Genomic DNA, 25011 nt, shown 5'->3' with positions numbered 1-25011 from the left:
TTCTGGTGGACATTGGGTCTGCCAGTCCCACTGATTGGCTTCAGCTGTGTCCAATCACAGCAGAAGCAGGGCTCCAGCACGGCATGTGCACGCGCACCAGGGCCCTTGAAAGAAATCACGTACAGGTGAGTAAATGTGGGGTGGTCCTTAAGCAGTTAAAAAAATAAATAAGTGCTCTAGGGCAACATACTGTCCAGTGAGAGGGTCAAATTATTATTTTACCATTAACATTTGATAACATCGCTATATGACACTCTTTGAATCTCAACATAAATTTAGAACCTATAACGGCATAGTTCATTACCTGAGATGTGGATTAAACAGTAAGTAATAGGGACAGCCTACGTCAATGAACACTGAAGTCCAAAAAAAAAAATTGCACTGGGGAAGACAGTCATTTATTTCGATTAAAATCAAGCTTAGTATAACTGTCCAATGGATTCCACAGTAATGCCTGGAAAAAATAGGTCATGTCACCCTCTGTGATCATATTATTGTGCAGTTTCACCCATTTGTTTACTTCTGCATATATCCGTGAGATGTATATAGAAAAATAAGATGAAGTCTTTGTAGAAGAAAAACAATTTGTAGGGATATGGAAAGCAAAAAGTTATAACTAATTCATCTCTCTTTTTTTTTTCCTTCTCAAGTATGAATTGAATCAGCCAAGTTAGAAAGGTTAATCTCTGCTGCAGAGATCTTGGCTTGCATACAGTAGACATTCAGGTACCAATGACTGAAGCATTAGTATTTATCCTTGCAGGCACCAGATTCTCACCTAGATAGAGAGGGTGAAGTGTACAGTAAAGCAGTTATCACATTAATCTATGGATGAATGGTTTATTGCTAATGAAGTGAGTGGTGACCAATTATCTATGCTAAAGGTGTTGTTATTAGGTTTAGAAGCCCAATTCCCCACCAATTCTTCTCTCACATAACTCAAATCTCATCTGATTCATATAGTTAGCCAGGAGTAAATAACGTGAGCAAAAGCTAAATAATAAAGAAAAATAATGTAATCTGCTATACAGCAGATACATAGCAGTGATCATAAGAGGTATCCACAAACGCATAACTTATGTGCAAAATCCTCCTATTGTCTATCTTTGAAGAAGGGGAGCACAGTTCAGACACTTCAAAACACACAATATAAATATGCTGAATACACAAATAGCAAGATTATTATTATTAACCACTTAAGCCCCAGCCCTATTTCGGACACTTTTTGTTTACAAGTTAAAACCAGTATTTTTTCCTAGAAAACTACTTAGAACCCCCAAACATTATACATATTTTTTTTAGCAAAGACTCTGGAGAATAAAATGTCAGTCATTGCAAAATTTTTTGTCACGCGGTATTTGCGCAGCGGTCTTTAAAACGCCATTTTTTGGGAAAAAATTTGAAAAATTTAATTTCACTGCATTTAAAAAATACTAAACAGTAAAGTTAGCCCATTTTTTTTTATATATTGTGAAAGATGATGTCACGCTGAGTAAATAGATACCCAACATGTTACAGTTTAAAATTGCTCCCCCCCGTGGGATGGCGACAAAATACGGTCAATAGAGATCTCAATTGGCGACGCTTTAAATTTATTTAACGGTTACCAGTTTAGAGTTAGAGTGTAGCTCTTTTTTTTAAATTATTTCCCACGCTCTGGCGATCGCGGCGATACCTCACATGTGTGGTTTGAACAGCGATTTCATTCGCAGCTCGACTTGCGTATACGTTTTTTTTGTGCGCGAGCTAACGGTGACGGGGGCGGCTAAATTTTATTTTTTTTTTCCTATTTATTTTTTCTTTTTTTTTTTAACTTTATTACAGGTTTTTTTTAAACCTGATCACTTTTATTGCTGTCACAAGCAATGTAAACATCCCTTGTGACACCAATATGTAGTGACAGGTGCACTTTATGGAGGGACACTAGACCCCTCCACTACACTTCCATGTATGCAAAACGCCGAAAACGGCGTTTTTGCATACAGCCGTTTTTTAAAATTTGCCGCCTTTTGCAGCACAGTAACCCGGAAGTGACGTCATGGACGCCGAATGCGGGTTACGTCATCGGAGACCCGATCGATGCCGTTTCCGGCATTCATCAGGACTCCATCCAGCCGGCGGACGTGCCGGTTGGGTGCTCGGGGCTCCCGGTGGGACGGGAGCCCCGAGCAAAGCCACGGAAGGCGGCGGGAGAGGGGGGGGGATGTCCCCTCCCGCTCACCCGGGTAACGATCGAGCGGCTCCCGAGCCGTATCGGTCGTTACCGACGGAAAGCCGACCGTCGGCTTTAAACCACGGTACCGGGATGATGCCTCTAGCTAGAGGCATCATCCCGGTATAACCCCGCAAAGTCTGCCGACGTATGGGTACGTCAGTATGCGGTAAGTGGTTAAAGCCCAGGTTTGGTCAAAATTTAAAAAAAGATATACACTATAATACCAAGAATAGATGTACAGTACATACATTGTACAATTTAATCTTTTATACATATTTTATACATAGTCTTATACAAAAATATCAGCGTTATTTTTTTAAATGTTGTATTGTATTGTTCATACATTGTACAATTTAATCTTTTATACATATTTTATACATAGTCTTACACAAAAATATCAGCGTTATTTTTTTAAATGTTATTTTAATGATAAAAGGAGAATTTTAACAAACACTATATTACCAAAAGTATTGGGATGCCTGCCTTTACACGCACATGAAATTTAATGCCACCCCAGTCTTAGTCCAAGGGTTCAATGTTAAGTTGGTCCCCCATTCGCAGATTTAATAGCTTCAACTCTTCTAGGAAGGCTGTCTACAATGTTTACGAGTGTGTCTATGGGAATGTTTGACCATTCTTTCAGAATCACATTTGTGAGGTCAGGCACTGATGTGGACTGGAAGGCCTGGCTCGCAGTTCATCCCAAAGATGTTTTATTGGGTTGAGATCAGGACTCTGTGCAGGTCAGTCAAGTTCCTCCACACCAAACTCAATCATTCATGTCTTTATGAATCTTGCCATGTGCACTGGTCGAAATCATTTGGTGGAGGGGGGATTATGGTGTGGGGTTGTTTTTCAGGGGTTGGGCCCTTCGTTCCAGTGAAGGGAACTCTTGAGGCGTCAGCATACCAAGATATTTTGGACAATTTCATGCTCCTAACTTTGTGGGAACAGTTTGGGGATGGCCCCTTCCTTTTCCAATAGGACTGTATACCAGTGCACAAACAAGGTCCATAAAGACATGGATGAGCAAGTTTAGGGTAGAGAAACTTGACTGGTCTGTACAGAGTCCTGACTTCAACCTGATAAAACACCTTTGGAGACTGGGAGCCAGGCCTTCTTGTCCACATCAGTACCTGACCTTACAAATGCATTTCTTGAAGAATGGTCAAACATTCCCATAGACACACTCCTTGACCTTGTGGACAGCCTTCCCAGAAGAGCTGAAGCTGTTATAGCTGCAAAGGATTGGCCAACTCAATATTGAACCCTACAGACTAAGACTGGGATGCCATTAAAATTCATGTAAAGGCAGGCGTCCCAATACTTTTGGTAACTTACTGTATATAGCACAAGGGCATTACTTACTATTAAACCAATGTGCCCCTTGTGCTGCTGGCGAGAGTTAATGGTGCAGGCAGATCTGTGACAGGCACTTTTCAAGAGTGTCCGACTATATCCACCCTTTATTCCCACCTCTTCCATTCAAAGAAGCTGTACTACAAGCTCCTGTGAATAAAACTATTTTCATTTTTAATTCATGGAAGTGATAGTACAGCTTCTTTAAATGGAGGAGGTGGGCAGAAAACATGGGCACAATTGGGCACCCCTGATGAGTCCCTGTCATAGGTCTGTTGGTTCTGTTAACCCCCACCACACCGGGAGATTACAGCAGCAGGAGAGTGTGTGTGTGTGTGTGTGTGTGTGAACAATGCAGAAGGATTTCAGTGAATGCAGGAGCCTGCAGCATAAGAGAGACTTGGGATTCATAAGAAATAGTGTCCTTTTTGCTGATTTTTTTTTTTTTGTAATTTTATCTAAACTTGGGTAATAATAATAATGACAACAACACCACATGCATTAATAATGCTAATGCTTTGTTGTACTGGAATATTCAAATTTATGTCCTGCTTATCCACTTAAGCCCCGGAGGATTTGGCTGCTAAACGACCAGGGGGTATTTTGCGATTCGGCACAGCGTGACTTTAACGGACAATTGCGCGGTCGTGCGACGCTGTACCTAAACGAATTTGGCGTCCTTTTTTTCCCACAAACAGAGCTTTCTTTTGGCGGTATTTGATCACCTGTGCGATTTTTTGATCACGCGCTATAAACAAAAAAAGAGCGTCAATTTTGCAAAAATAGCAATATTTTTCCCTTTTTTTTATATGAAATTCCCCCCCAAAAAAATGTAAAAATCAAAATTTTTTAACATTTTCGGCCAATTTGTGTTATGCTACCTATGTTTGGTAAAAAAAAAAAATCGCAAAAAGCGTATTTTGATTGGTTTGCGCAAAAGTTATTGCGTTTACTAACTAAGGGAAAGATTTTTGTCATTTTTGTTGTTTTTTTTTTTAACGCGTAATGGCGGCGATCTGCGATTTATTTTGCGGTACTGCGACATTGCGGCGGACAGATCGGACCCTTGACTGACATTTTTGACACTTTTGGGGTTACCAGTGACATTTCTACAGTAATCAGTGCTATATATATGCACTGTTACTGTAAAAATACACTTGTAGTGAAGGGGTTAACTTTATTTGAGAGGGAGGGGCTGTGTGTGTCCCTAGGGGCGTGATTCTAACTGTGATTGGCTGTGGCTTCAGCTGTATGCAGAGTGATCAACGGATCTACATAGTAGATCCATATGATCAGCTCTCATACAGAGGGGAGAATGACAGGCAGCTTGTTTACACAAGCTGCCTGACTTTCTCCCTCTCCCCCGCCGATCGCAGAGTGGCCGGCGGACATCGGGTCCGCCGGTCACACGCGCGGGGGGGTCCGTGACCACGCGGGAGCGGGAGCGCGCCTGCTCCCTAGACCCTCACAAGCTAGTGACGTAGCCCTACGTCACTTTGCCTGTGAGGGGCTGACCGCCGACGTAGATAGTCGTGCGGCGGTCGGCAAGTGGTTAAATAATAATTGCTTTTGCATTTAAATATTGTGACAACCACCTAACCATTCACCAGTAAATGATTAAATATGAAACGAACTACATGAAATACAAATATAGCTATAGGGGAACACTATTACATTGAATGATCTACATATAGATCCTGTATATTTACTGGTCCAAGTACAAATAAGACACATTAAAGAGAGACCCTTATAGCTTTGGATTCATTTTTTTATTTTTTTTTGGTCTTGAGTATTTACATTTTTAGGCTCTTGTTTTATGCTTGTTTTTTTGGTATCATTATAGGTTAACTAATAAGACAACCCAGCAGAGCTACGAGTTCTGAGGCACACATTGTCTAAATTAAACTTCATACTGAGCCATATTATACAGGGAAGAGTCGTTGTTATGAATCACTGGTAATGAATAATTGAACTGTGTAAACAATAGGATTATTAAATCAAAGAAGCAAACTGAGAGACTTTAACACAAAAGGAATCTAAAGCTCCTCCTGCTGGCTCAAAAGCAAAAAGTAAAATTTTGATATAAAAAAAACTATTTAAATGTTATTTATTTTGCCATGTTCATACTTAAATAAATATACAAAATACCCATACACTCCACCAAGCTCTTGTGCGCAATAAACTTAACAACTTATTTTGAATTTTTCTTTGAAATGTTGAAAAATATTTCTTAATCAGCATCTGCAGCAGAGAGTCTACGCTGTGTGAAAACAATGTCTCAAGCAGAAGGATTACTCTATCTACCTCAATTGTGTAGATGGAGGAATCCATTTATTATTCTTCTATGGCCATCCTTAGTGTAACCAGAAGCAGCATTAAACCCCATAGAAGCATATTTTTTAACCACCTCAATACTGGGCACTTAAACCCCCTTCCTTCCCAGACCAATTTTCATCTTTTAGCGCTGTTGCATTTTGAATGACAATTGCGCGGTCATGCAACATTGTACCTAAACCAAATTTGTGTCATTTTTTCCCCACAAATAGAGCTTTCTTTTGGTGGTATTTGATCACTGTCAGTTTTTTTCTTTTTTGGTGCACAAATAAAAAAAGACAGAAAAGTTTGAAAAAAAAAATATTTTTTTTGTTTAGGTTATAAAATTTTGTGAATAGATACGTTTTTTCCTGCACTGATGATGCCGCACTGACAGGCACTGATGAGGAGACACTGATTGGGTGGCACTGATGGGGTGGCACTGATGGGGTGGCACTGATATGCAGCACTGATGGGCACTGATAGGTAGCAATGATATGCAGCACTGATGGACACTGATATGTGGCACTGATAGATAGCACTGATATGTAGCATTGGTGGGCACTGATAGGCAGCGCTGATGGGCACTGATAGGCAGCACTGATGGGCACTGATCGGCGGCACTGATAGGCACTGGTGGGCACTGATAGGTAGCACTGATCGGCACTGATGGGCGGCACTGATTGGCACTGATGGGGGGCACTGATGGGCACTGATGGGGGGCACTGATGGGCACTGATAGGCAGCACTGGTGGGCAATAATGGGCACTGGTGGGCAGTACTGGTGGATGGCAATAACGGGCACTGGTGGGCAGCACTGATATATGGCATTGGTGGGCAGCACTGATAGGAGGGCACTACTGGCAGGCTGTTTGCCATCCCTGGTGGCCATAGTGGGCACCCCTGGTGGTCATGGGTGGGCATCCCTGGTGGCTCTAGTGGCATCCCCTCCCCCCAGGGCTGCACTGGTAATCAATCATCTGATTACCAGCACAGACCCCCCCTGTGATCAGTGAGTACTTAGAAATACTCACTGATCACCCCCAGCTCCAGTATCGATCCTCTTCTTCTCCTCCCTGACAGGATCTGTCAGGGAGGAGAAGAGATCGAAGCCGTTACAACGGCTGTATTTACATTGCATGACGGCTGTGATTGGACACAGCCGTCATGTGATCAGGAGGGCCAATCACAGGGCCTTCCTGACGCATCTTGTTGCGCTGTGTCCGAGGGACACAGGCACATCGGGATCGCGCCGCTGCGCGTGCCCGCGGCGGCGCGATCTCGCTCCTTCTGAAGGACGTTCCGGAACGTCCATTCAGAAGGACGAGACTCCCACCCGGCCGTATATTTACAATGGCCCGGGTGGGAGGTGGTTAAATAAAAAAAATGTTAAATATGGTTTCCTACCCTCTTACTTTAAGTGTAAACCATGACATTTTCATATTATGCAAAAGGTTACTTACATTTGTCTTGCAAATTGTCATGTGGTACCTCCCCTTGAGGACTCTCTTCTAAGTCTCCATAGTGTAAAACTTTGTGGTTAGGTGAAAGTCGACAATACCAAAACTTATCTGCCAAAAATAAAAACAAAAAACATAAAAATCTGTTAAAACAATAATGTTACAAAGGAAACTCCGGTTACACTGAGAAAATGTAAAGATTAGCATCTATGTATTATATTGCAATACATAGTAGAATTAATACATTTATATTGTAGTATATGAGAGGAATACAGATATAACATTTCCAGGGATTGGTGAGCTACTCTTGAGATATACATAGCTAGCAAAAACATGTGATTATCTGCGGGTGGATAGATGTAGAAAGCTAGTTAGAGTTTAGGGCCTCAAATATGACTTTAAAAACTATGCAGGTTGCCATCTCTGACCTCTCCATGCAAAAAGCTAAGTGCATGGCTCTCATACTGATGCTTTTCCTTTAGTACTTTCTCAGCTAATACTGGAAAAGGAAGAACCCTGGAATATTACACAGCACCTCCTTGAAGTGCAGCATTTTGTGCTCCCCCCTGGGATAGTGTCAGTGGGGCAGCCCTTTTACCCTTGTATTGGAGAGCTATTCGGTTGGCCACTCAATAGTGGTCCCTCTTTAATGAACCAAATTCTGAAGTCTTCGTCCAGGCATTTGAAGATTCACTCAGCTTTTGCAGGGAAAAAATTGCAAGTATTTTAACAAACTTTGTTTTGTTCCTACCCGTTTCTGCTCTGAATTAATAGCTATTTGTTAGTTTGTGTCTTGTGCACAGTGATTCTGAATAGGAGTGGCTAATTCATTACAAGCAGCTGATGCACTTTCAGGATTAAATGATTAACCATTACAGGATTTTTAGGAGAATTCATAAAACATGACTTGTTTTGTATCGAAGTTCTTCTCACAAGCAGGAAATTATATTTCTGGGGAAGTTCTGTATGCCAACTGTAAACAGAACGCCTTTGGGTTGCCTCATTGCATTGATTTTATAGAAAATTACAGTAACTGCAGGTTGAAAAGGAAAGGAACATATAATTTACAGTATGGCTTCTGTAACGATTATATATGCTTTTTTTTCTTTTATTTTTTTGATATATTGTATTGCCATGATAGTGAAATTACGTTTTAAGTATAAACAGCCTATTCACCACAAATTGCCTTCAGCAGTAGACCACATCTCCTCAACAATTAGTAGACACCACTGTCCTCAACAATTTCCCCCATGTACAACTTCCTAGGTTTGGGAGGGGTGAAACGCCTTCCCCAACACTCCTCCTCCTTCTCCTCCTCACAAAGTTGATGAACTCAGTAGGCAAAGAATTCTGCTGGCCCTCTTGCTGCTGCTGTGCCTCTAGTGCCCAATCTTAAGACCAATAGTGTGTGATCCAGGATCACAAGAGGGATTCTTTCACTAAACTCTGCCTCATCACAGCTTACCCTGTTGGTCATCTTTTCAAAAGTCCGGAATGATAAGCCATTGACACGGTGAAAAGAACCTTAGCCCTCCAGGGTCTGATCTCACACTTAAATTGCAAAGGTATTCATTGATGGCACACTGTTGCAGCCCCTGCAGCATGGCCAACATGTGGAAATGCAACAGATGAGGCGGTTGGTAGGCAGCTCATGTTGTTGCTGCATTTCTGTCAGGCAAGCCATGGCCGGGTATGACCACCTAATGTAGCCACAAATCCTTCTGGCCTGATGAGGGATCACCTTCATAATGAATCACTGCACCACCAGGTTGAGGACATGTATTAAGCAAAGTAAATGTGTGATTTTCCCAGGTGAGGAGCAGCCAGCAGGTTAGTAAGGTTGTGTTCGCTACCTCTCAGCCAGCAGCTCTGGCCCAATGTGGCCTCTGTACTATAGGCATACAAGCTGAAAAACAGAATGTTGTAGTTAGCCTAGGACTTTATCTATGCTCTGGGGTGATTGGGGTTGACTGCTGGATCCGCTAAGGTGAAGGATGAGGCCAGTGAGAAAGAAGGGGTACAGCTGACTGTGCTGCCACCATCAGACAAGACACATGATGGCACCACCAACTCCAGCAGTGTGCCCTGTACTGCATCCTTTCCAGCCACCGGACTGATCCTGTGTGCCATAAGGAATATGAAGTGTTCCTGCTCATGCTTACTGGGCCACATTTCCGCAATCAAGTAACAGCGTGGTCCAGCAACAAGGACACATCGCTTTCACCGTGCTGGTGGAGGGCATAGATAGCACTCTGGGCAAAATAATGGTAGCTGAGCATCTGTCACAGTTATGTAATAGTAGCGAAAAAATCTTGCATGGGGACTGATTTTATGAACTGAAATAGGAGCAACTCAAAAGTAGGTTTGGCAAGCTGGCAAAAAAACGATGGACATGGGTGTGATTTGGAGACATTTTTTTTCTTTTGCTTCAGGAGCTGCAGACAAACCACTTGCCTTTGGGAAGGATGCTGCTGGAAATGGTGTTGTGGGTTTAAGAGAATTCTGCCAAGATTCAAGCCTTCACTTGATCCTCCTCAGCATGGTGTCTTGACCATCTTCCCTGCTGAACTTAGCATATCCTAAGATTCTAAAACCCCTGCAAGAATTCTCTCCCTGTCACTATAAGCTTCAGATGTTGCGGCTGATGCAACAGTAGAATGTTGCAGTAGGGGAAGGTGAGAAAGTTAGGTCTTTTTGCTGCCAATTTGTCTTATGAGGTGCTTCTCCCATTAAACTCTGCGGTGTCAGGGTCATATGTTTCTTCATGCATGTGGTACCCAAATGGCTGGTACTTTTACCACAGCTGATACGCTGCAGGCAGGGGCTGCAAATCACAATGCAGCTTAAGGCAGCAGATCCATTGAAAAAGGACCACACTGCAGAGCTCTGTGGACTGACCCTGGGGCTAGCAATAGCCCATAACCTGTACCCATGGGGAGCGTTGCCAGATGGATTAGGTTGGCTGCTCCCTTCAGTGCTCTGCAAGCTGCCCATTGGCAAAATACTCCCTTGCCGCTGTTCTACCTCTCCCTCAGAATTTCCTCCTCTCCAGTTGGTGGCATTCACAGATGGTCTGCCACCTCATCATCCACCTCATCCTGATCACTAGAGCCCACTATGCAGCACACTCCAGCTACTGGAGCATCATTGCCTCTTGTTGCTCCCTAGCTAATGCTCTCTCCCTCTGTGGTCATGGCATTGTCTTCACATCCTTAATATCAATAAAACAAGGAACAAATGACAGCAAGTGGGGTCCCAGCTGCTAATTATCAACTAAATTTTTTGCGAACACACACCAAAAAGAAGTCCCAAATGGTCTGTTGAGTCTCTGAACTGTGCCCAACACACTGCAATCCACAGCACAAGTGAACCTGTTACAAAGTTGCCCCTGGCACCAAATACATTAGTAAATTAGTTCTAGACTCCCCCGGGATCCCCAAAATGCTGAGCTTACTGATTTGTAACTATTGACCAAAGCTGGAAGTAATTTGAACTAAGCGTTCACTTCAATTTATCATTAAGTCATGTCCTTACCAACAAGATGCAACTTTGTAAAGAATAATATTTTTGATGGCTGATGGGACTGTTAGGGCTCTTTCACACTGTCAGTCCGTCGAACGGACTCCGTTTATCTCAGCGGGGGATCGATCCGTCGATTCCCACTGAGCAGGAGAATGACAGCTGTTCTCCGTACTGTATGCGGCGAAACAGCTGTCAGGTCCCCATACATCTCTATGGGGGAATCTGATGGGAATGGACTGTCGGTCCGTTCTCATCCAATCCGATCCGCTGGATGGATGAAAAATAGGGTTTCCATCCGTCCAGATTTGACGGTTCGGATCGGATGTCAGCGATACATAAAATGTAACTGCTATGTTTTAGGTCACCTCAGATTCTATCAAAGAAACCCACACCTACTTCTGGGAACCTTCACCAGAGTAAAGATTCTCAACCAGTGGAGGACAGTCAAAAGCTTTTAGGTCCCCATACATCTCTATGGGGGAATCGGATGGGAACGGACTGTCGGTCCGTACTCATCCAATCTGATCCGCTGGATGGATGGAAAATAGGGTTTCCATCCATCCAGATTTGACGGTTTGGATCGGATGTCAGCGATACATAAAATGTAACTGCTATGTTTTAGGTCACCTCAGATTCTATCAAAGAAACCCACACCTACTTCTGGGAACCTTCACCAGAGTAAAGATTCTCAACCAGTGGAGGACGGTCAAAAGCTGTCAGGTCCCCATACATCTCTATGGGGGAATCGGATGGGAACGGACTGTCAGTCCATTCTCATCCAATCCGATCTGCTGGATGGATGGAAAATAGGGTTTCCATCCGTCCAGATTTGACGGTTCGGATCGGATGTCAGCGAACATGTCTCCACTGACATCCGATGCCCCATAGAGATGCATGGGGTGCATGGGGTGACTGTTCAGATCCGCCAAAAAAACTGACAGGCGGATATGAACGGGCCGCCTGTGTGAAAGGGGCCTTAACAGACATGGCACATATATTATCTGACACTTGAATTGATGTCGGGGGAAAAGGAAACTAAATGACCATAACACTTCTCCCAGGTCATTCGGGGTCTGGGGAAAATGACTGTGCAAATGATGCAATAAACACACATTCTGTTATTAGCTCCAGCAACATATTCTAAAAATATTTTTTTGATAATTTTATCAAACAAAGGTCTAGGTAATTATATTGGCTATTTTGGCTATTTGAGAAATATAAAGTAGTTCAGATCTTATGGTGTAGGTAAATAATTATGCTTGTTTTTTTTTAGAAGAAAAAAGAAAATCAGCAGGAAAAAGTACGATAAGACTAGACAAGATGAAAAACAGTGCATTTCTTCTCAAGGAGAAATCAAGGAGTAAAAAGAAATCATCTGATGGCAATCCTAACTCCCGTTCTTGACATTAGTGCAGATAGCTGATTTATATTCTGGTTTACATGATTAAATCTGGACAGCAACACACCCAAATCTGTTCATTTGATTTATGGGAAGTGTGGGAAGTGTATTAATGGACTCTGTCCAGATAGTAAGTTCATTCAGTGTGTAGGGTTGGATGCAGCTATAAGTGTGTGGGAACTGCATTAAAGTGTTTTTTTATGCCTAATAGAACTTTTTAAATAATAACCTCTAAACTGGTCAGGTAAATCTTAGGCACATTATCTCCCGGTTCTTACAAATGTTAACTCAATGTCATGGCAATCCTTGGCATAGAATACAGCTGGAGACTGTGAAGGCTGTAGTACTGTCACCATTATTTCATCAACAAAAGGCCAAAAAGCCTTATTCTGTGTGAACTGTAGAAAAATACATAAGCAAGATTTTATATAATTCACAAATTCACAAATTAAACTATGCACTTGCTCATATGGTGCCAACAGAGGGCAGAAAAAGCAAAAAACTTTTTTTCCTCCAAAAAACATAAAATGTAACTGCTATTTTTTAGGTCACCTCAGATTCTATCAAAGAGACCCACACCTACTACTGGGAACCTTCACCAGAGTAAAGATTCTCAACCAGTGGAGGACGGTCAAAACCTGTATAAATTAATTTTTTTAGCCCTACATCTGAACAGTACCTGTGATCCATAAGTCTGGCTAGCCACCCCCCCCCCCCCCCCCCACACACACACACATCTGCCTCCCTGGTTGGCCAGGTGTTCTGTCTATCAAAGAAGCCGGGCCAGGAGGTGGGACTGTGTGTGTCACCGAGCGCCCGGCAATTACAATTAAAACTGTTACAGCGGGATGATCTGCCGCTCTGTCATTATCCGGCCAGGTTCTGAGGTGAATCTATGATCAATACATCCTCTCATGCCCAGGAGCTTCTGTCTGATGCATCGGATGGGCTGGCCAGCTTTCCTCCTCCTCTCCTCTCTTCACCTGATCGGCTCCCGGAGCAGCCCCACGCTCGCTCGCCCTAAATAATTTTCCACTCCCAAAATGCGAGCAGGCGAGTGGAAAATTTGAGGGCTGAGTTAATATGTATACTGCTAATATAACATGGGGTAAAAAAGTTCATGGGGTAAAAACCCTCAGACCAATGAGTGCCCAGCATACTGCATATGAAAACCAAACACAAACCAAATGATTTGATGTGCATGGCATAAGACACAATTAAACCTGTGTATGACTATTTACTTTAAAATAAAATGTCTTTGGTTCAGGTGTCATTCCATACCAATTGACTGCGTAACCATTTACCACTAGCAGACTGCCCCACGCAGATTTACTGCAACAGGGCAGCTCGGCTGCGCAAAATCACCTAGATCTACGTGATTTTGTGCACGTGGGCTTGGCGGCGCGCATGCACCCCCGGAGCCACGCTCCTACTGTGATTAGACACAGCGGGAGGAAGCCCATGGGAGGAGCAGCGGCGATTGCCGCCGGCCTCCCGCAATCGTCAAAGAAACTGACAGAAGACCCGCCTGCTTATGTAAACAAAGCAGGCGGCTCTTCTGTCACACAGGCAGAGAGAGATAAGGAGTTTAAGCTAAGCTGAATCCCCGATCTCTCTGGACCAGTCACAGAGCCCTTCCCCCTCCAACAGTCAGTAAGCACAGTTAGGCAGACATTAACCCCTTTGATCACTCGCAGTGTTAACCCCTTTCCTGCCAATGTCATTTATACAGTACCAGTGCATATTATTTAGCACTGATTACTGTATTATGTCACTGGTCTCCAAAAAGTGTCAAAAATGTCAGTTAGGGGTCCGATCTGTCTGCCGCAATGTCGCAGTTCCGCTAAAAATCACTGATCGCCGCCATTACTAATAAAAACAATATAAATAAAATAAAAAGTCCAAAAATCTATCCCGTAGTTTGTAAACGTTATAACTTTTGTGCAAACCAATTAAAATAGGCATTTTTGGGATTTATTTTTACCAAAAATATGTAGCAGAATACAAATTGGCCTAAACTGATAAAAACATTTTTTACATTTTTATATTAGGAAAGTTTTATAGCAGAAAGTAAAAAATATTGTGTTTTTTTCAAAATTGTCGCTCTTTTTTTGTTTATAGCGCAAAATCTAAAAACCGCAGAGGTGATCAAATACCACCAAATGAAAGCTCTATTTGTGGGAAAAAAGAACATAGATTATATTTGGGTACAGCGTCGCACGACCATGCAATTTTTCATTAAAGTGACGCAGTGCCGAATCGCAAAAAATGGCCTGGTCATTAAGGGAGTAAAACCTTCCGGAGCTGAAGTGGTTAAAGTGTACAAAGACTAACAAGACCAAAAAATGTAGTAGTATGGATCCTCAAGGAATGGCTCACAATAGTATGCCCTTAGACTATAATAAAAGTATATACAGGCTTCTGAAATTCTGTTGGGTGTGAATGTCAACCTGTTCCAAGATACACTAACCTACACCAACCTATCATTGCCCTAGTCCTATTTTACATGAAAAAAGGCTAGCTAATGGGATTATTACCAAGCAGGGGTTATCCTAATAGCAGGCATCTCTTGCACTCACTCTTTTCTCAGATACACAACTCTGGACTGACCCATGAATTAGTAAAAAAATCATCATCCCCAATTCCAGCATTTCCCAAAATAGAATTGTCCCATAGTGGAAAATGATCACTACTTGATACACAAGCAACTTAAAAACATAACATTTAGATGGATTTGCCTGATTAAACAATAGTTTACAGGTAACCTAAGATGACATGCAGGACACTAATACATGTAACAGTTTGATGTTACTGACAATGATAAACAGAATCTAAATCAATCAATCAACCTCATTGAGTATACATTGTAGAAGTAGTAAGTGTTTGACAAATATTTATTTACACCAAGTGGATGCTGGCAATAATGTAACAATTATGATATATGGAACCACACATGAGATACATGGCAGTCCAATAGGGACCTATATATTAAAAAAAAATCTTAAAAAATATACAATGAATTTCCCAACAGTTCTGTATATGCCTAAAGCTGTTATATTTGGGATAATCAATTTTTTTGATAAAGAGTGAGAAGGATCTTTTCGCAAGGTGGCAGAAATGGTTTTCGCATTTCTCCATGTCACCAGCGTTCTCACTATTTATTTTTTAAAAAACGGTACAAAGCTTAACAAAGGCTAGAACCATTCCTCTCTGTCTTATCTGAATCCAACCATGCAGAGGCAACATTTGTTAAGGGGAATGAATTAGCAACATTGCCTACCAGGGATCTAGACATATCCAAGGGAGTGGAATTTCTGCATGTTTGAATCACATGTATAGCTGACAAACAGCCAGTGTATTTAGGTTGCACTGCAAAAATTCAGCAATGGCTAAAAGCTTATGAGTCATAACACTCAATATTGTTTTTTGCTAGTAATCCAGAAGGAGAATTTATGAGAGTCTCAATTTTGTCACTTTGACTTGACAAAGGAGCCCTGCAACCTATTGAAAAGTTGAAACAATATATATTTTTATATATATAAATGAAACAACCAAGTTTATGCTGAAAGAGGTATGCTGGTAACATAGGTTATAACTGTTGAAAATGGTGTCACTCAGTTGCTACAGCACCCTACACAAAATCCAATACTGTTTTGGTATGGGATGAAGATATCTTAAAGTGTTTGTAAAGTCACACTGTGACTTTTCTGGTATCCCCTCGTGATTATGCAGTAAGTATAATGTATGTGTTTTTTGTTTTTTTTTTTAAATGAAAAGGCTAAATACCTTTTCTCACACTGCTGCTGTGAGGTCACATCATCCCCACTGAACTTCTTCCTCAATTAATGTATAGGATCAGGAAGAACGGAGATACTCCTGTGACTGCAGCTGGCCAGCAGAGGGAAGTCATAGTGGTATCTCAGCCCTCAGCACACACATTGTAGTTACTAACTGCCCAATCCAGAGGGGGATACAAGTATTTTTGCTGCATATTGCAGCTGAATAGTGGCGGGAGGGGCGGGGATGAGAGCCACTTTCATGCTGACAGGCAGGGAGGGAGGGGAAGAGGGGAGAGATTCACAGCAGAGAGCGGGCTGATGAAGACATGTAAACTGACCATGGTATCAAGGCTAAGCAGCCATAATTACTGTGGTCAGCACAGACAGAGGGACACAGGAACAGGCAGGATCAACCAGGTATGTTACAACATAGGAAAGGACAAATTACATGGCACTGTGCTCTAGATCATGCCTTAAAGGAACAGGATATATATATATATATATATATATATATATATATATATATATATATATATATATATATATATATATATATATATATATATATTGTTATGCTAATGCCACTTTAATGCTAAATATTGGTATACCAGGCATGTGTCATTGAGCAATGAAAGACTATTTGTCACGCAATTTCTCCTTTTGGCCACAAGATGGAGATAGGGTGATGCTGAGAAAGGGTAATTATTTTCAGAAAACGGAGACACACAGAGGACACTGGGGGAAAAAAAAGGGAGTTTCAGGAAGTGCTGAGGAGGCTGAGGTGATTTCAGAGGAAAAGAGAGAAAGAATATAGGATCCCAGGAAAAAAAAAAAAAGGCTTTACAGGACAGTACAGAGACAGAGTGAGGAGAGAACAACTGTGCCCAAGATTGTCAGTCAGAGAAAGAGAGAGACTAATTTGGCAGAAAGCCCCAGCTATTTGGTGGATCTCCTGAGTCTGCAGTGAATTATTGGGGCCATTGTGGTGAGAGAAAGAGGCGTGGGGTGTCATCTCCAGAGTCCAGAGACAGAGAGAGGCCACGCCACTGAAATCTACTACAGTGTGGGAAAGAAGTTCTGGGACCAAAAAACTCACAAAAAACGAAAAACACTCCCGGGAGGCTGTCTTTGCCGTGCTGCCTCCCAGAATCGCCCTAAGCAACCTAAGCGAGTGGACGCCTAATCGGAGGGGCAACTAACACAGTGTTACCAGGATTGGTAAGTGGGCCTTGCGGCCACTACTTGCTGTCACTGCTAAGGATTAAAGCCACTAAGAGCTACTTAACCAGTGACCCCATAGCTCTAATACTGCCTGCAGGCCTTACTGATGGCCGCAACATGTGCCAACGGACTCCAACAAAGCATAGGACTAAGGACTGCCCCTAGTTGTAACTACCTTGAAGCTCTATCTGCTGGCCAGTAAAGGCGGTATCCCGCCCCTGCCTATTCATTTGACTACACTCAGAACCAGTATAGAGCTACTATTATTCAGAACACTTTTAGAGTTATAATACATTGCTTGCTTTTAGCTAATGATATAGAAGTGTACTGTTCTTTTTGTTCCCCTTTTCTACTTGGGTATAGCTGTTTTACCCTGTTTTGGAATTTGCCTGTTCTGTTGTTTAATTCTGTTGAAATTGCTAATCTGCATTAATAGATTAAGCAAGTTATCCCTAACCTTGTGTGTGTGTTTTTTTTCTGCTGGCAATACCTCACAGCTAGGTGAAGGGTACTTTACATTTCTGGTATTACTTGAGCTCGCAGAAGGTGTGTCAGAGGGGCTGAGATTGTTCTTGGAGTCGAGGTGTGGAACAAGGAACCCAAAATCACCAAGCGGCTCCTTCGGAAGTGGTGCTACATTGGAAACTGCATGTGATGTAGCAAAACTACATATTAACAGACCCCGTTGCAACTGTAAATGATAGGTCAATTTACTCCAAAGTTAAACCATACTATAGGAAGGATTACTAGCAATGGGTAGGGGCAAAGTCATAGCTCCTTCTAGGAGACTGTATAAGCAGATACAGAAAAACATTTTTCTACCTTCAATAAGGATTTGGTAAAATTGTATATTATATACTGTATTTCTGTAAACATATTGAATAGTAGGGTTTATATCTAAATATAGGGTTGTAGTGTTCAAATAATAGCTATGGATACATTTTTACCTGCATTGCACTGTAAATAGTGTACATCTGAAAAACAGATCTAGAATGATGATGAAATATGACTTTTATAGCTATAGTATTGAAATGGACAGACCGTGCACATTGATATTTATAAAGTCATTACTGAAAATGCATTCTAACCAAAATGTTATTTGTAGTCTTCTAATACTTTCAAAGCACAAGAACAAATCATACACATAATTACAAAACCATAAACTATACATTTCCTAATGGTGTGAGATACTGTGTATTCAATATTATAAGTGTAATGGGCAAATTTCCCTTATATATGGTTTCAGGGTACAGTACACCCCTGTAGACTAAGGAACACCCCCTCTATGTTATGGAGACAAGGACATGGGGATGTGTTCTGTGGTCCTAAAACATTTCTTGTCCGAGGGTAACAATGCTGTTCCCCATTTTCCCCAGCAGAGTGAGTGGTGTCACCACAGAACACCACATCCAAAAATTGGTAAGCTGAAATATATTACACATTGTCTTTTTATTTAGAAATGCATAAAATAAGTGTTAAAAACAAAACAGTTGCTACAGGCACAACCAGTAAGGTCTAGGGCTGCACACAGGGGAAAGCTTCAGATTTGAGCAACGATGTGCCAATGAACAGCAACTGTGCGCTTTGAAATTCCACTGTCCATCACTTTTTTCTAAAATACTTTCAAAAAATCCCATTCAGCATGGAAAAACTCTTTAATTGCATTATTTTTTTACTAACATTTTATGCTTAAAAAGTTTGAGTTTGCTTCTTATTGGGTACAAGTTCAGTTTCTTCGAAGGTCACCAATTTACAGCTGGATGAAGGAAATTATTACATTAGAAACTTAAAGACTTATTAAGGACAAAAGACTTAGTTAAAGTTTAATGGTTTGAAAAGGCATATTTTACGATTATACCATGCAGTTTGCATGGATTCTTTGTTGCAAGAACGGATTAGTGCAACTATCATATAGCTCATTTATATGAGATTGCCTAATAATAATTTTTTTTAATTCTTTAACGTTATGAATCAAAAATCAACTGCATGGCATTATACCATCTGTGCATTCTAGGAGAATGAAACAAAAGTCATTGTGCAGTAGGTAATGCTATAGTAAAGGCATAGAAATATCTTGTATTACAACAAGCCAATTGAACAGATAAAGATTGCAAACCCTGTGTGCAGCACAGTTCTAGAGATCATAGGCTATATTATTGGAGTTAAAGGATAAGTTACATAGAAACATAGAAAAGTGGTGGCAGAAAAAAGACAGAATAGTCTATCGAGTCTGCTCATTTTATTCCTCGATTTATTTATTTTTTCATTTTTTTTTCATTACTTTTTTGTTTTGAGTATAGATCTATGTTTGCCCCAAGCATGTTTGAAACCATTTATTGTTGACTGTCTCACTACCTCTGCTGGAAGTTTTTTGTAAACATCAACTACCCTTTCAGTAAAATAATACTTTCTAAAATTAGTTCTGAATCTTCCTCCAGTTAGCTTGAGGTCAAATGTTCTTGTTTTTGGTTTCATGTTTAAAAAACTGCCCTCCCGAACCTTATTCACTCCCTTGATGTATTTAAAGGTTTCAAATATGTGTCCCCTTTGCCTTCTTTCCTCCAGATTGTAAATATTAAGTTCCTCAAGTCGCTCTTGATAGGTTTTTTTAAAAAATATGCATTTGATAATTATTTGTTAGGAGCCTGTAAAGTGATGCACCCCTGAGCAGATTGTGGGTGTAATGACACAGTCCTGCAGACTGTCTGTGTAGCTGTCTGCCTGTTTCTCTGATACAGGCAGACAGTAAAGCTGGATATACACTATACAACTTTTGTTGGTAGATTTCCTTTAGATTTACCTTCAACTATGTAGTGCAAGGGCCTGCCTGCATATAAATTGAAAGTGTTTAGGTCTGACCTCATATTCTATGGTTTTGGTAAATATAAAGTAAAAAATCTAAAGAAAATTGTATAGTGTGTATTCCAGCTCTCTGACAGGAAGATTCAATGAAATACTATAGAGTGCTCAACAGTGCCCTAGTAGTTAATTGAGAACTACCAGCTGACAGCCGCAACGTTGTTTTCACGTTCACACAACAATGTGAATGAATGACGTGGTTGGGCGGACAGGGTGTTTTTTTTACAGCTGCAAAAGTAGGAGACAAACAGCGCACGCCGACCTCAAGTAATAACCTTTTATTGAAAGACACACAATACACGACTATTCGATTACACTCACATATTCCATCTTAACAACAGGCACGTCTGCAAGGGCCTTCTCCTCCTCTCCCTCCTGGGTGGCCTACGGTACGCCCTGCAGCTTACTATCCACTTGGGACACCGCTACAGCCTGCTCTTCCGTCCGCTTCTTCCTCCTGTCTCCCCGCCGAGTGTCTCCAGACCTCAGTGCGCTTGCGCACCGGTCCACCGTCTGTCTCAACGGTGCAAGTGCGCCAGAGCCTTGGCCGAGGCTACGCTCGGTTGTACATGGGAGTGTGAAGGGGTATGAAGGGATTCAGCACTGCAGAGTGGTTGCCATGACTACGCGTTTCAGAGGCGGAGCCTCCTTCTTCAGGTCCCAGGGTGTTCAGGGTGTTTAATTTAGATAGCGGGCGGGAAGAGAAGATCCCCCACTAACTGTCAGAACGGGGGTGTTCCCTGAGCCGGTGCATCTGTAACATTTAATATTTAACATCCCGATTACAGGTGTAACATGTTACAAAAGGTCAATGTATCCTTTAAGCCTTATATAGACTTAATGGTCAACGTCTAATGATTAGCCCAGGCCTCTTGCTAGTCATTCTATTGTAGTCACTGAACATCAAAGTAGCAGTTTATGTTTTCTTATAATCATTTAAGCTTTGATAAGCTTTGAGAGACCTATTCTGACAGCAGTTTTTAAATGAACCCTTTACTCACCAAACTCTCTCTAAAGTCACATCCTATTGTGTAACAAGGGCACACTTGGCTTTCCACAATATGCTTAATTGTTTTCAGTAGTTCAACTTCTGCCAAGATTTTCAGGGTTGGATCAGCCCCCTCTTTGGTTCACCAAGATTGGGTCTTTCAATAGGAAGTGAAAAAAGGAAATAGGCCAGATTTTGACTTTTTCTGCAAAAGTCAAGAATCTCATATTAGAGCTCTCTGATTTTCTGGAGTCCATAGGCACTATTAGAGATATGAGGATGCCTGAATTATACTCATGATGTCACTTTATTGCAGGGATCCTCAAACTACACCCCCCCCCCGCCCCAGCTGTTCCAGATCTACGCATCCCATGAGGCATTGTAAAACTCTTACATTCACAGACATGACGAGACATAATGGGAATTGTTGTTCCTGAACGACTGGAGGGCCATAGTTTGAAGACCCCTGTTTTATCGAAAGAATAAGGAGAGGTAAAAGTGTATTTAACCATTTCACCCCGGAAGGTTTACCTCCCTTCACGACCAGGCCATTTTTTTTGCGATTTGGCACTGCTTTACTTTAACTAATAATTGCATGGACGTGCGACACTGTACCCAAAATAAATGTATGTCCTTTCTTTCCCTCAAACAGAGCTTTCTTTTGGTGGTATTTGATCACCTCTGCGTTTTTTATTTTTTGCACTATAAACAAAAAAAGACTGACAATTTTGAAGAAAATAAAAACATTTTTTTACTTTATGCTATGAAACATATCCAATAAAAATTTTTAAAAAATGTATGTATTCATCAATTTAGGCCAATATGTATTCTGCTACATATTTTTGGTGAAAATTGATTGGCTTGCGCAAATGATAAAGCGTCTACAAACTATGGGATATTTTTATGTAATTTTCATTTATTTTAATACAGTGATCAATGCTAAAGAAATGCACTGTCACTCTACTAATGACATTGGCAGGGAATGGGTTAACATCAGGGGCGATCAAAGGGTTAAGTGTGCTCCTAGAGAGTGCTTTATAACTGTGTGGGGGTGGCTTAACTGGAGGAAGACAGAGATCCAGGTTTCTGCTTGGCAGAAATTTAAGATCTCCATCTTCCTCTCTGACTGAACGGCAGTCTGCCTTCTTTACATACGGCAAAGCGCTGTTCTGCCTCCCCTGCGAATGATCCGTGGGTCCCAGCGGACATCGCAGAGTGGGAGCAGGTTGCATGCGGAGCGTGCGCCCCAGACCATGTGCACAAAATCATGTACAGGTACGTGATTTCACGCAGGAGGGCCGCCCTGCCGCAGTATATCTGCGTGGGGAGGTCCATAAGCGGTTAAACCCCAAAACATTGAATGTAACATCTTGCAGCTTACCGGTCTTGGATGCGGCAACTGCATTAGTCTTGTTTTTTCAGGATACAAAATCCCTTGCTAGTCTGTATCAGTGGAGAATCAGTACTCACTCCTGATTTGGACAAAAGAAAACCTCCTCCTCCCCTCATCTTCACAACATATGGGGGTGTTCTATAAGCCACAAAAGAGAATTGGGCATGGCTGATAAAACTGCTTGAGATTTCAGTACAACAGTGGCAATATGCACAGGAAGACAGGTGTTCACTGGATTCCAGGCAGGATAAAGGCTTTTTCTCTACTTACAGCATTTTTCAGGAGACATAACATTACGAAACATGCAAGTATTGCCAAGAACATTTTTTTATTTTGTGACAAAGATTTTGTCTATGTATTAAAGTGCGATCATTTTTTTTTTTTGCACTTTAATTTTATCTACTCAAGGCTCTCAGGTTTTACATATAACATACTGAACCACTTGCCGTCACTGCACTGCCTATTTATGTCAGCAGTGTGGCTCTTCCAGGCAAAATTACGTTAATAGGCGTCATCTGCCTGGGAGGCCACTAGGGGGCGAGTGCACGCCGTCGGCGGCGCGCACCCGCCCCCGATCGTCAGCGGGGAAGCCAGTGCGGGCGTCAGGCGGCTCCGATTGCCGCCTGACACCCCCGATCTCCCCCGCTGACAGAGAAGGACGGACGGCTGATGTAAACACAGCCATCCGTCCTTCTCCCTGCAATAATAACAAAGACCATGCGATCCTGCTATATAGAATCACATGTCTCTATGGTCATTTCAAAAGCCCAACCCCCCCACAGTTAGAATCACTCCCCTAGGCTTACATTTAAACCCTTGATCACCAATAGTATTAACCCCTTCCCTGTTATACAGTAACAGCGCATATTTTTAGCACTGATTACTGTAGTAATGTCACTGGTACTCCCAAAAGTGTCAAAAATGTCAGTTAGGGGTCCGGTCTGTCCGCCGCAATGTCGCAGTCCCGCAAAAAATCGCAGATCGCCGCCATTACTAGTAGAAAAAAATAAAAAAACAATAAAAATGACATAAATCTTTCCTGTAGTTAGTAAACGCAATAGCTTTTGCACAAACCAATCAAAATACGCTTATTGCGATTTTTTTTAACCAAACATATGTAGCAGAAAACAAACTGGTCTAAAATGTGAAAAAATTTTGATTTTTAAATTTTTTTTTTTGGCAATGTTATGTAGCAGAATGTGAAAAATATTGTTTTTTTTTTTCAAAATTGTCGCTGTTTTGGTTTATAGCGCAAAAAATAAAAATCGCACAGGTAATCAAATACCACCAAAAGAACGCTCTATTTGTGGTAAAAAAAGGACATCAATTTTGTTTGGGTACAGTGTTGCGCGACCGCGCAATTGTCCGTTAAAGTAATGCAGTGCTGAATCGCAAAATAGGGCCTGGTCATTAAGCAGGAAAATCTTCCAGTCTTAAAGTGGTTAATATATGTACTATTACAGTTTTAAAGCCCAGCTTCAGACATTTTTTCTGGCTTAGTTTACAAAGAGCAGGGAAGGATACAATTTTTACAGCTGTATTTTTCTAAAAAGTAGGTTGGCTTTAAACATTCACTCACATAAAGGCGAATATCATTAAATAGTTAATTAATTTTAGTAAATTCAATTCAAAAAGTGAAACTGATATTAAATATATCCATTATAGTGATATATTCCAAGCATTTCTTTCTTTTAGTTTTAATTAATGATTATGGCTTACAGCTAGTGAAAATTCAAAATGCAGTATCTCAGAAAATTTGAATATTGTGAAAAAGTTCAATATTGTAGACTCATGGTGTCACACTCTAATCAGCTAATTAAATCAAAACACCTGCAAAGGTTTCCTAAGCCTTAAAATTGTTTCTCAGTCTGGTTCAGTAGGTTACACAATCATGGGGAAGATTGCTGACTTAAGGCCCGTACACACGTACAGATCGTCAGCAGACAAGCGTCGGCCGACGACCGATTTGCCAATTGTACGCTTGTTAGTATGATGCCTCCGACAGCCGTCAGCGCACATTCTGCCGACAAGAATCTGTCATGCAAGCATTAAAATTTTTGTATGCCGACACCAGAGCAGCCGATTGTTCGCCAGTCAGTACAGAATTCGGCCGACAGACCGCAGATTTGCATTTGACCGCGGCTGTAGTCGGCAGACAAAATTCTTGTGCTGTCTTTGCACTTTTCAACAGACCCCGACAGCCCGGGGACAAAAGACGGCCGATCATTCGCCGACGATCGGTACCTGTGTACGGGGCTTTAACAGTTGTGCAGAAGACATTGTCATTGACACCCTCCACAAAGAAGGTAAGTCACAAAAGTCGTTGCTAAAGAAGCTGGCTGTTTACACAGTGCTGTATCCAAGCATAATAATGGAAATTTGAGTGGAAGGAAATAGTGTGTTAGAAAAAGGTGCACAAGTAACAGGGATAACCACAGCCTTGAGAGGATTGTGAAGCAAAGGCCATTCAAAAATTTGGGTGAGATGTACGAGGAGTGGACTA

General features: G+C 41.5%; 1 protein-coding gene across 3 annotated transcripts in view; it reads right to left on the bottom strand.

The window, feature by feature from the left end:
* The window catches only part of ELMO1 (engulfment and cell motility 1), a 604300-nt gene that overhangs the window by 17548 nt on the left and 561741 nt on the right, over positions 1–25011 (bottom strand). For all 3 annotated transcript variants that reach the window (XM_082257836.1, XM_082257837.1, XM_082257838.1), the window contains one exon: positions 7351–7458. In XM_082257836.1, coding sequence (XP_082113962.1) covers positions 7351–7458 — 108 coding nt within the window. The remainder of the gene's footprint in view (positions 1–7350; positions 7459–25011) is intronic.

The sequence above is a fragment of the Pelophylax lessonae genome (assembly GCF_965119305.1).
Source record: "Pelophylax lessonae genome assembly, chromosome: 5".
Lineage (NCBI taxonomy): Eukaryota > Metazoa > Chordata > Amphibia > Anura > Ranidae > Pelophylax > Pelophylax lessonae.
Note: the sequence above shows the minus strand (reverse complement) of the source record. Positions and strands in the feature narration are given on the sequence as shown.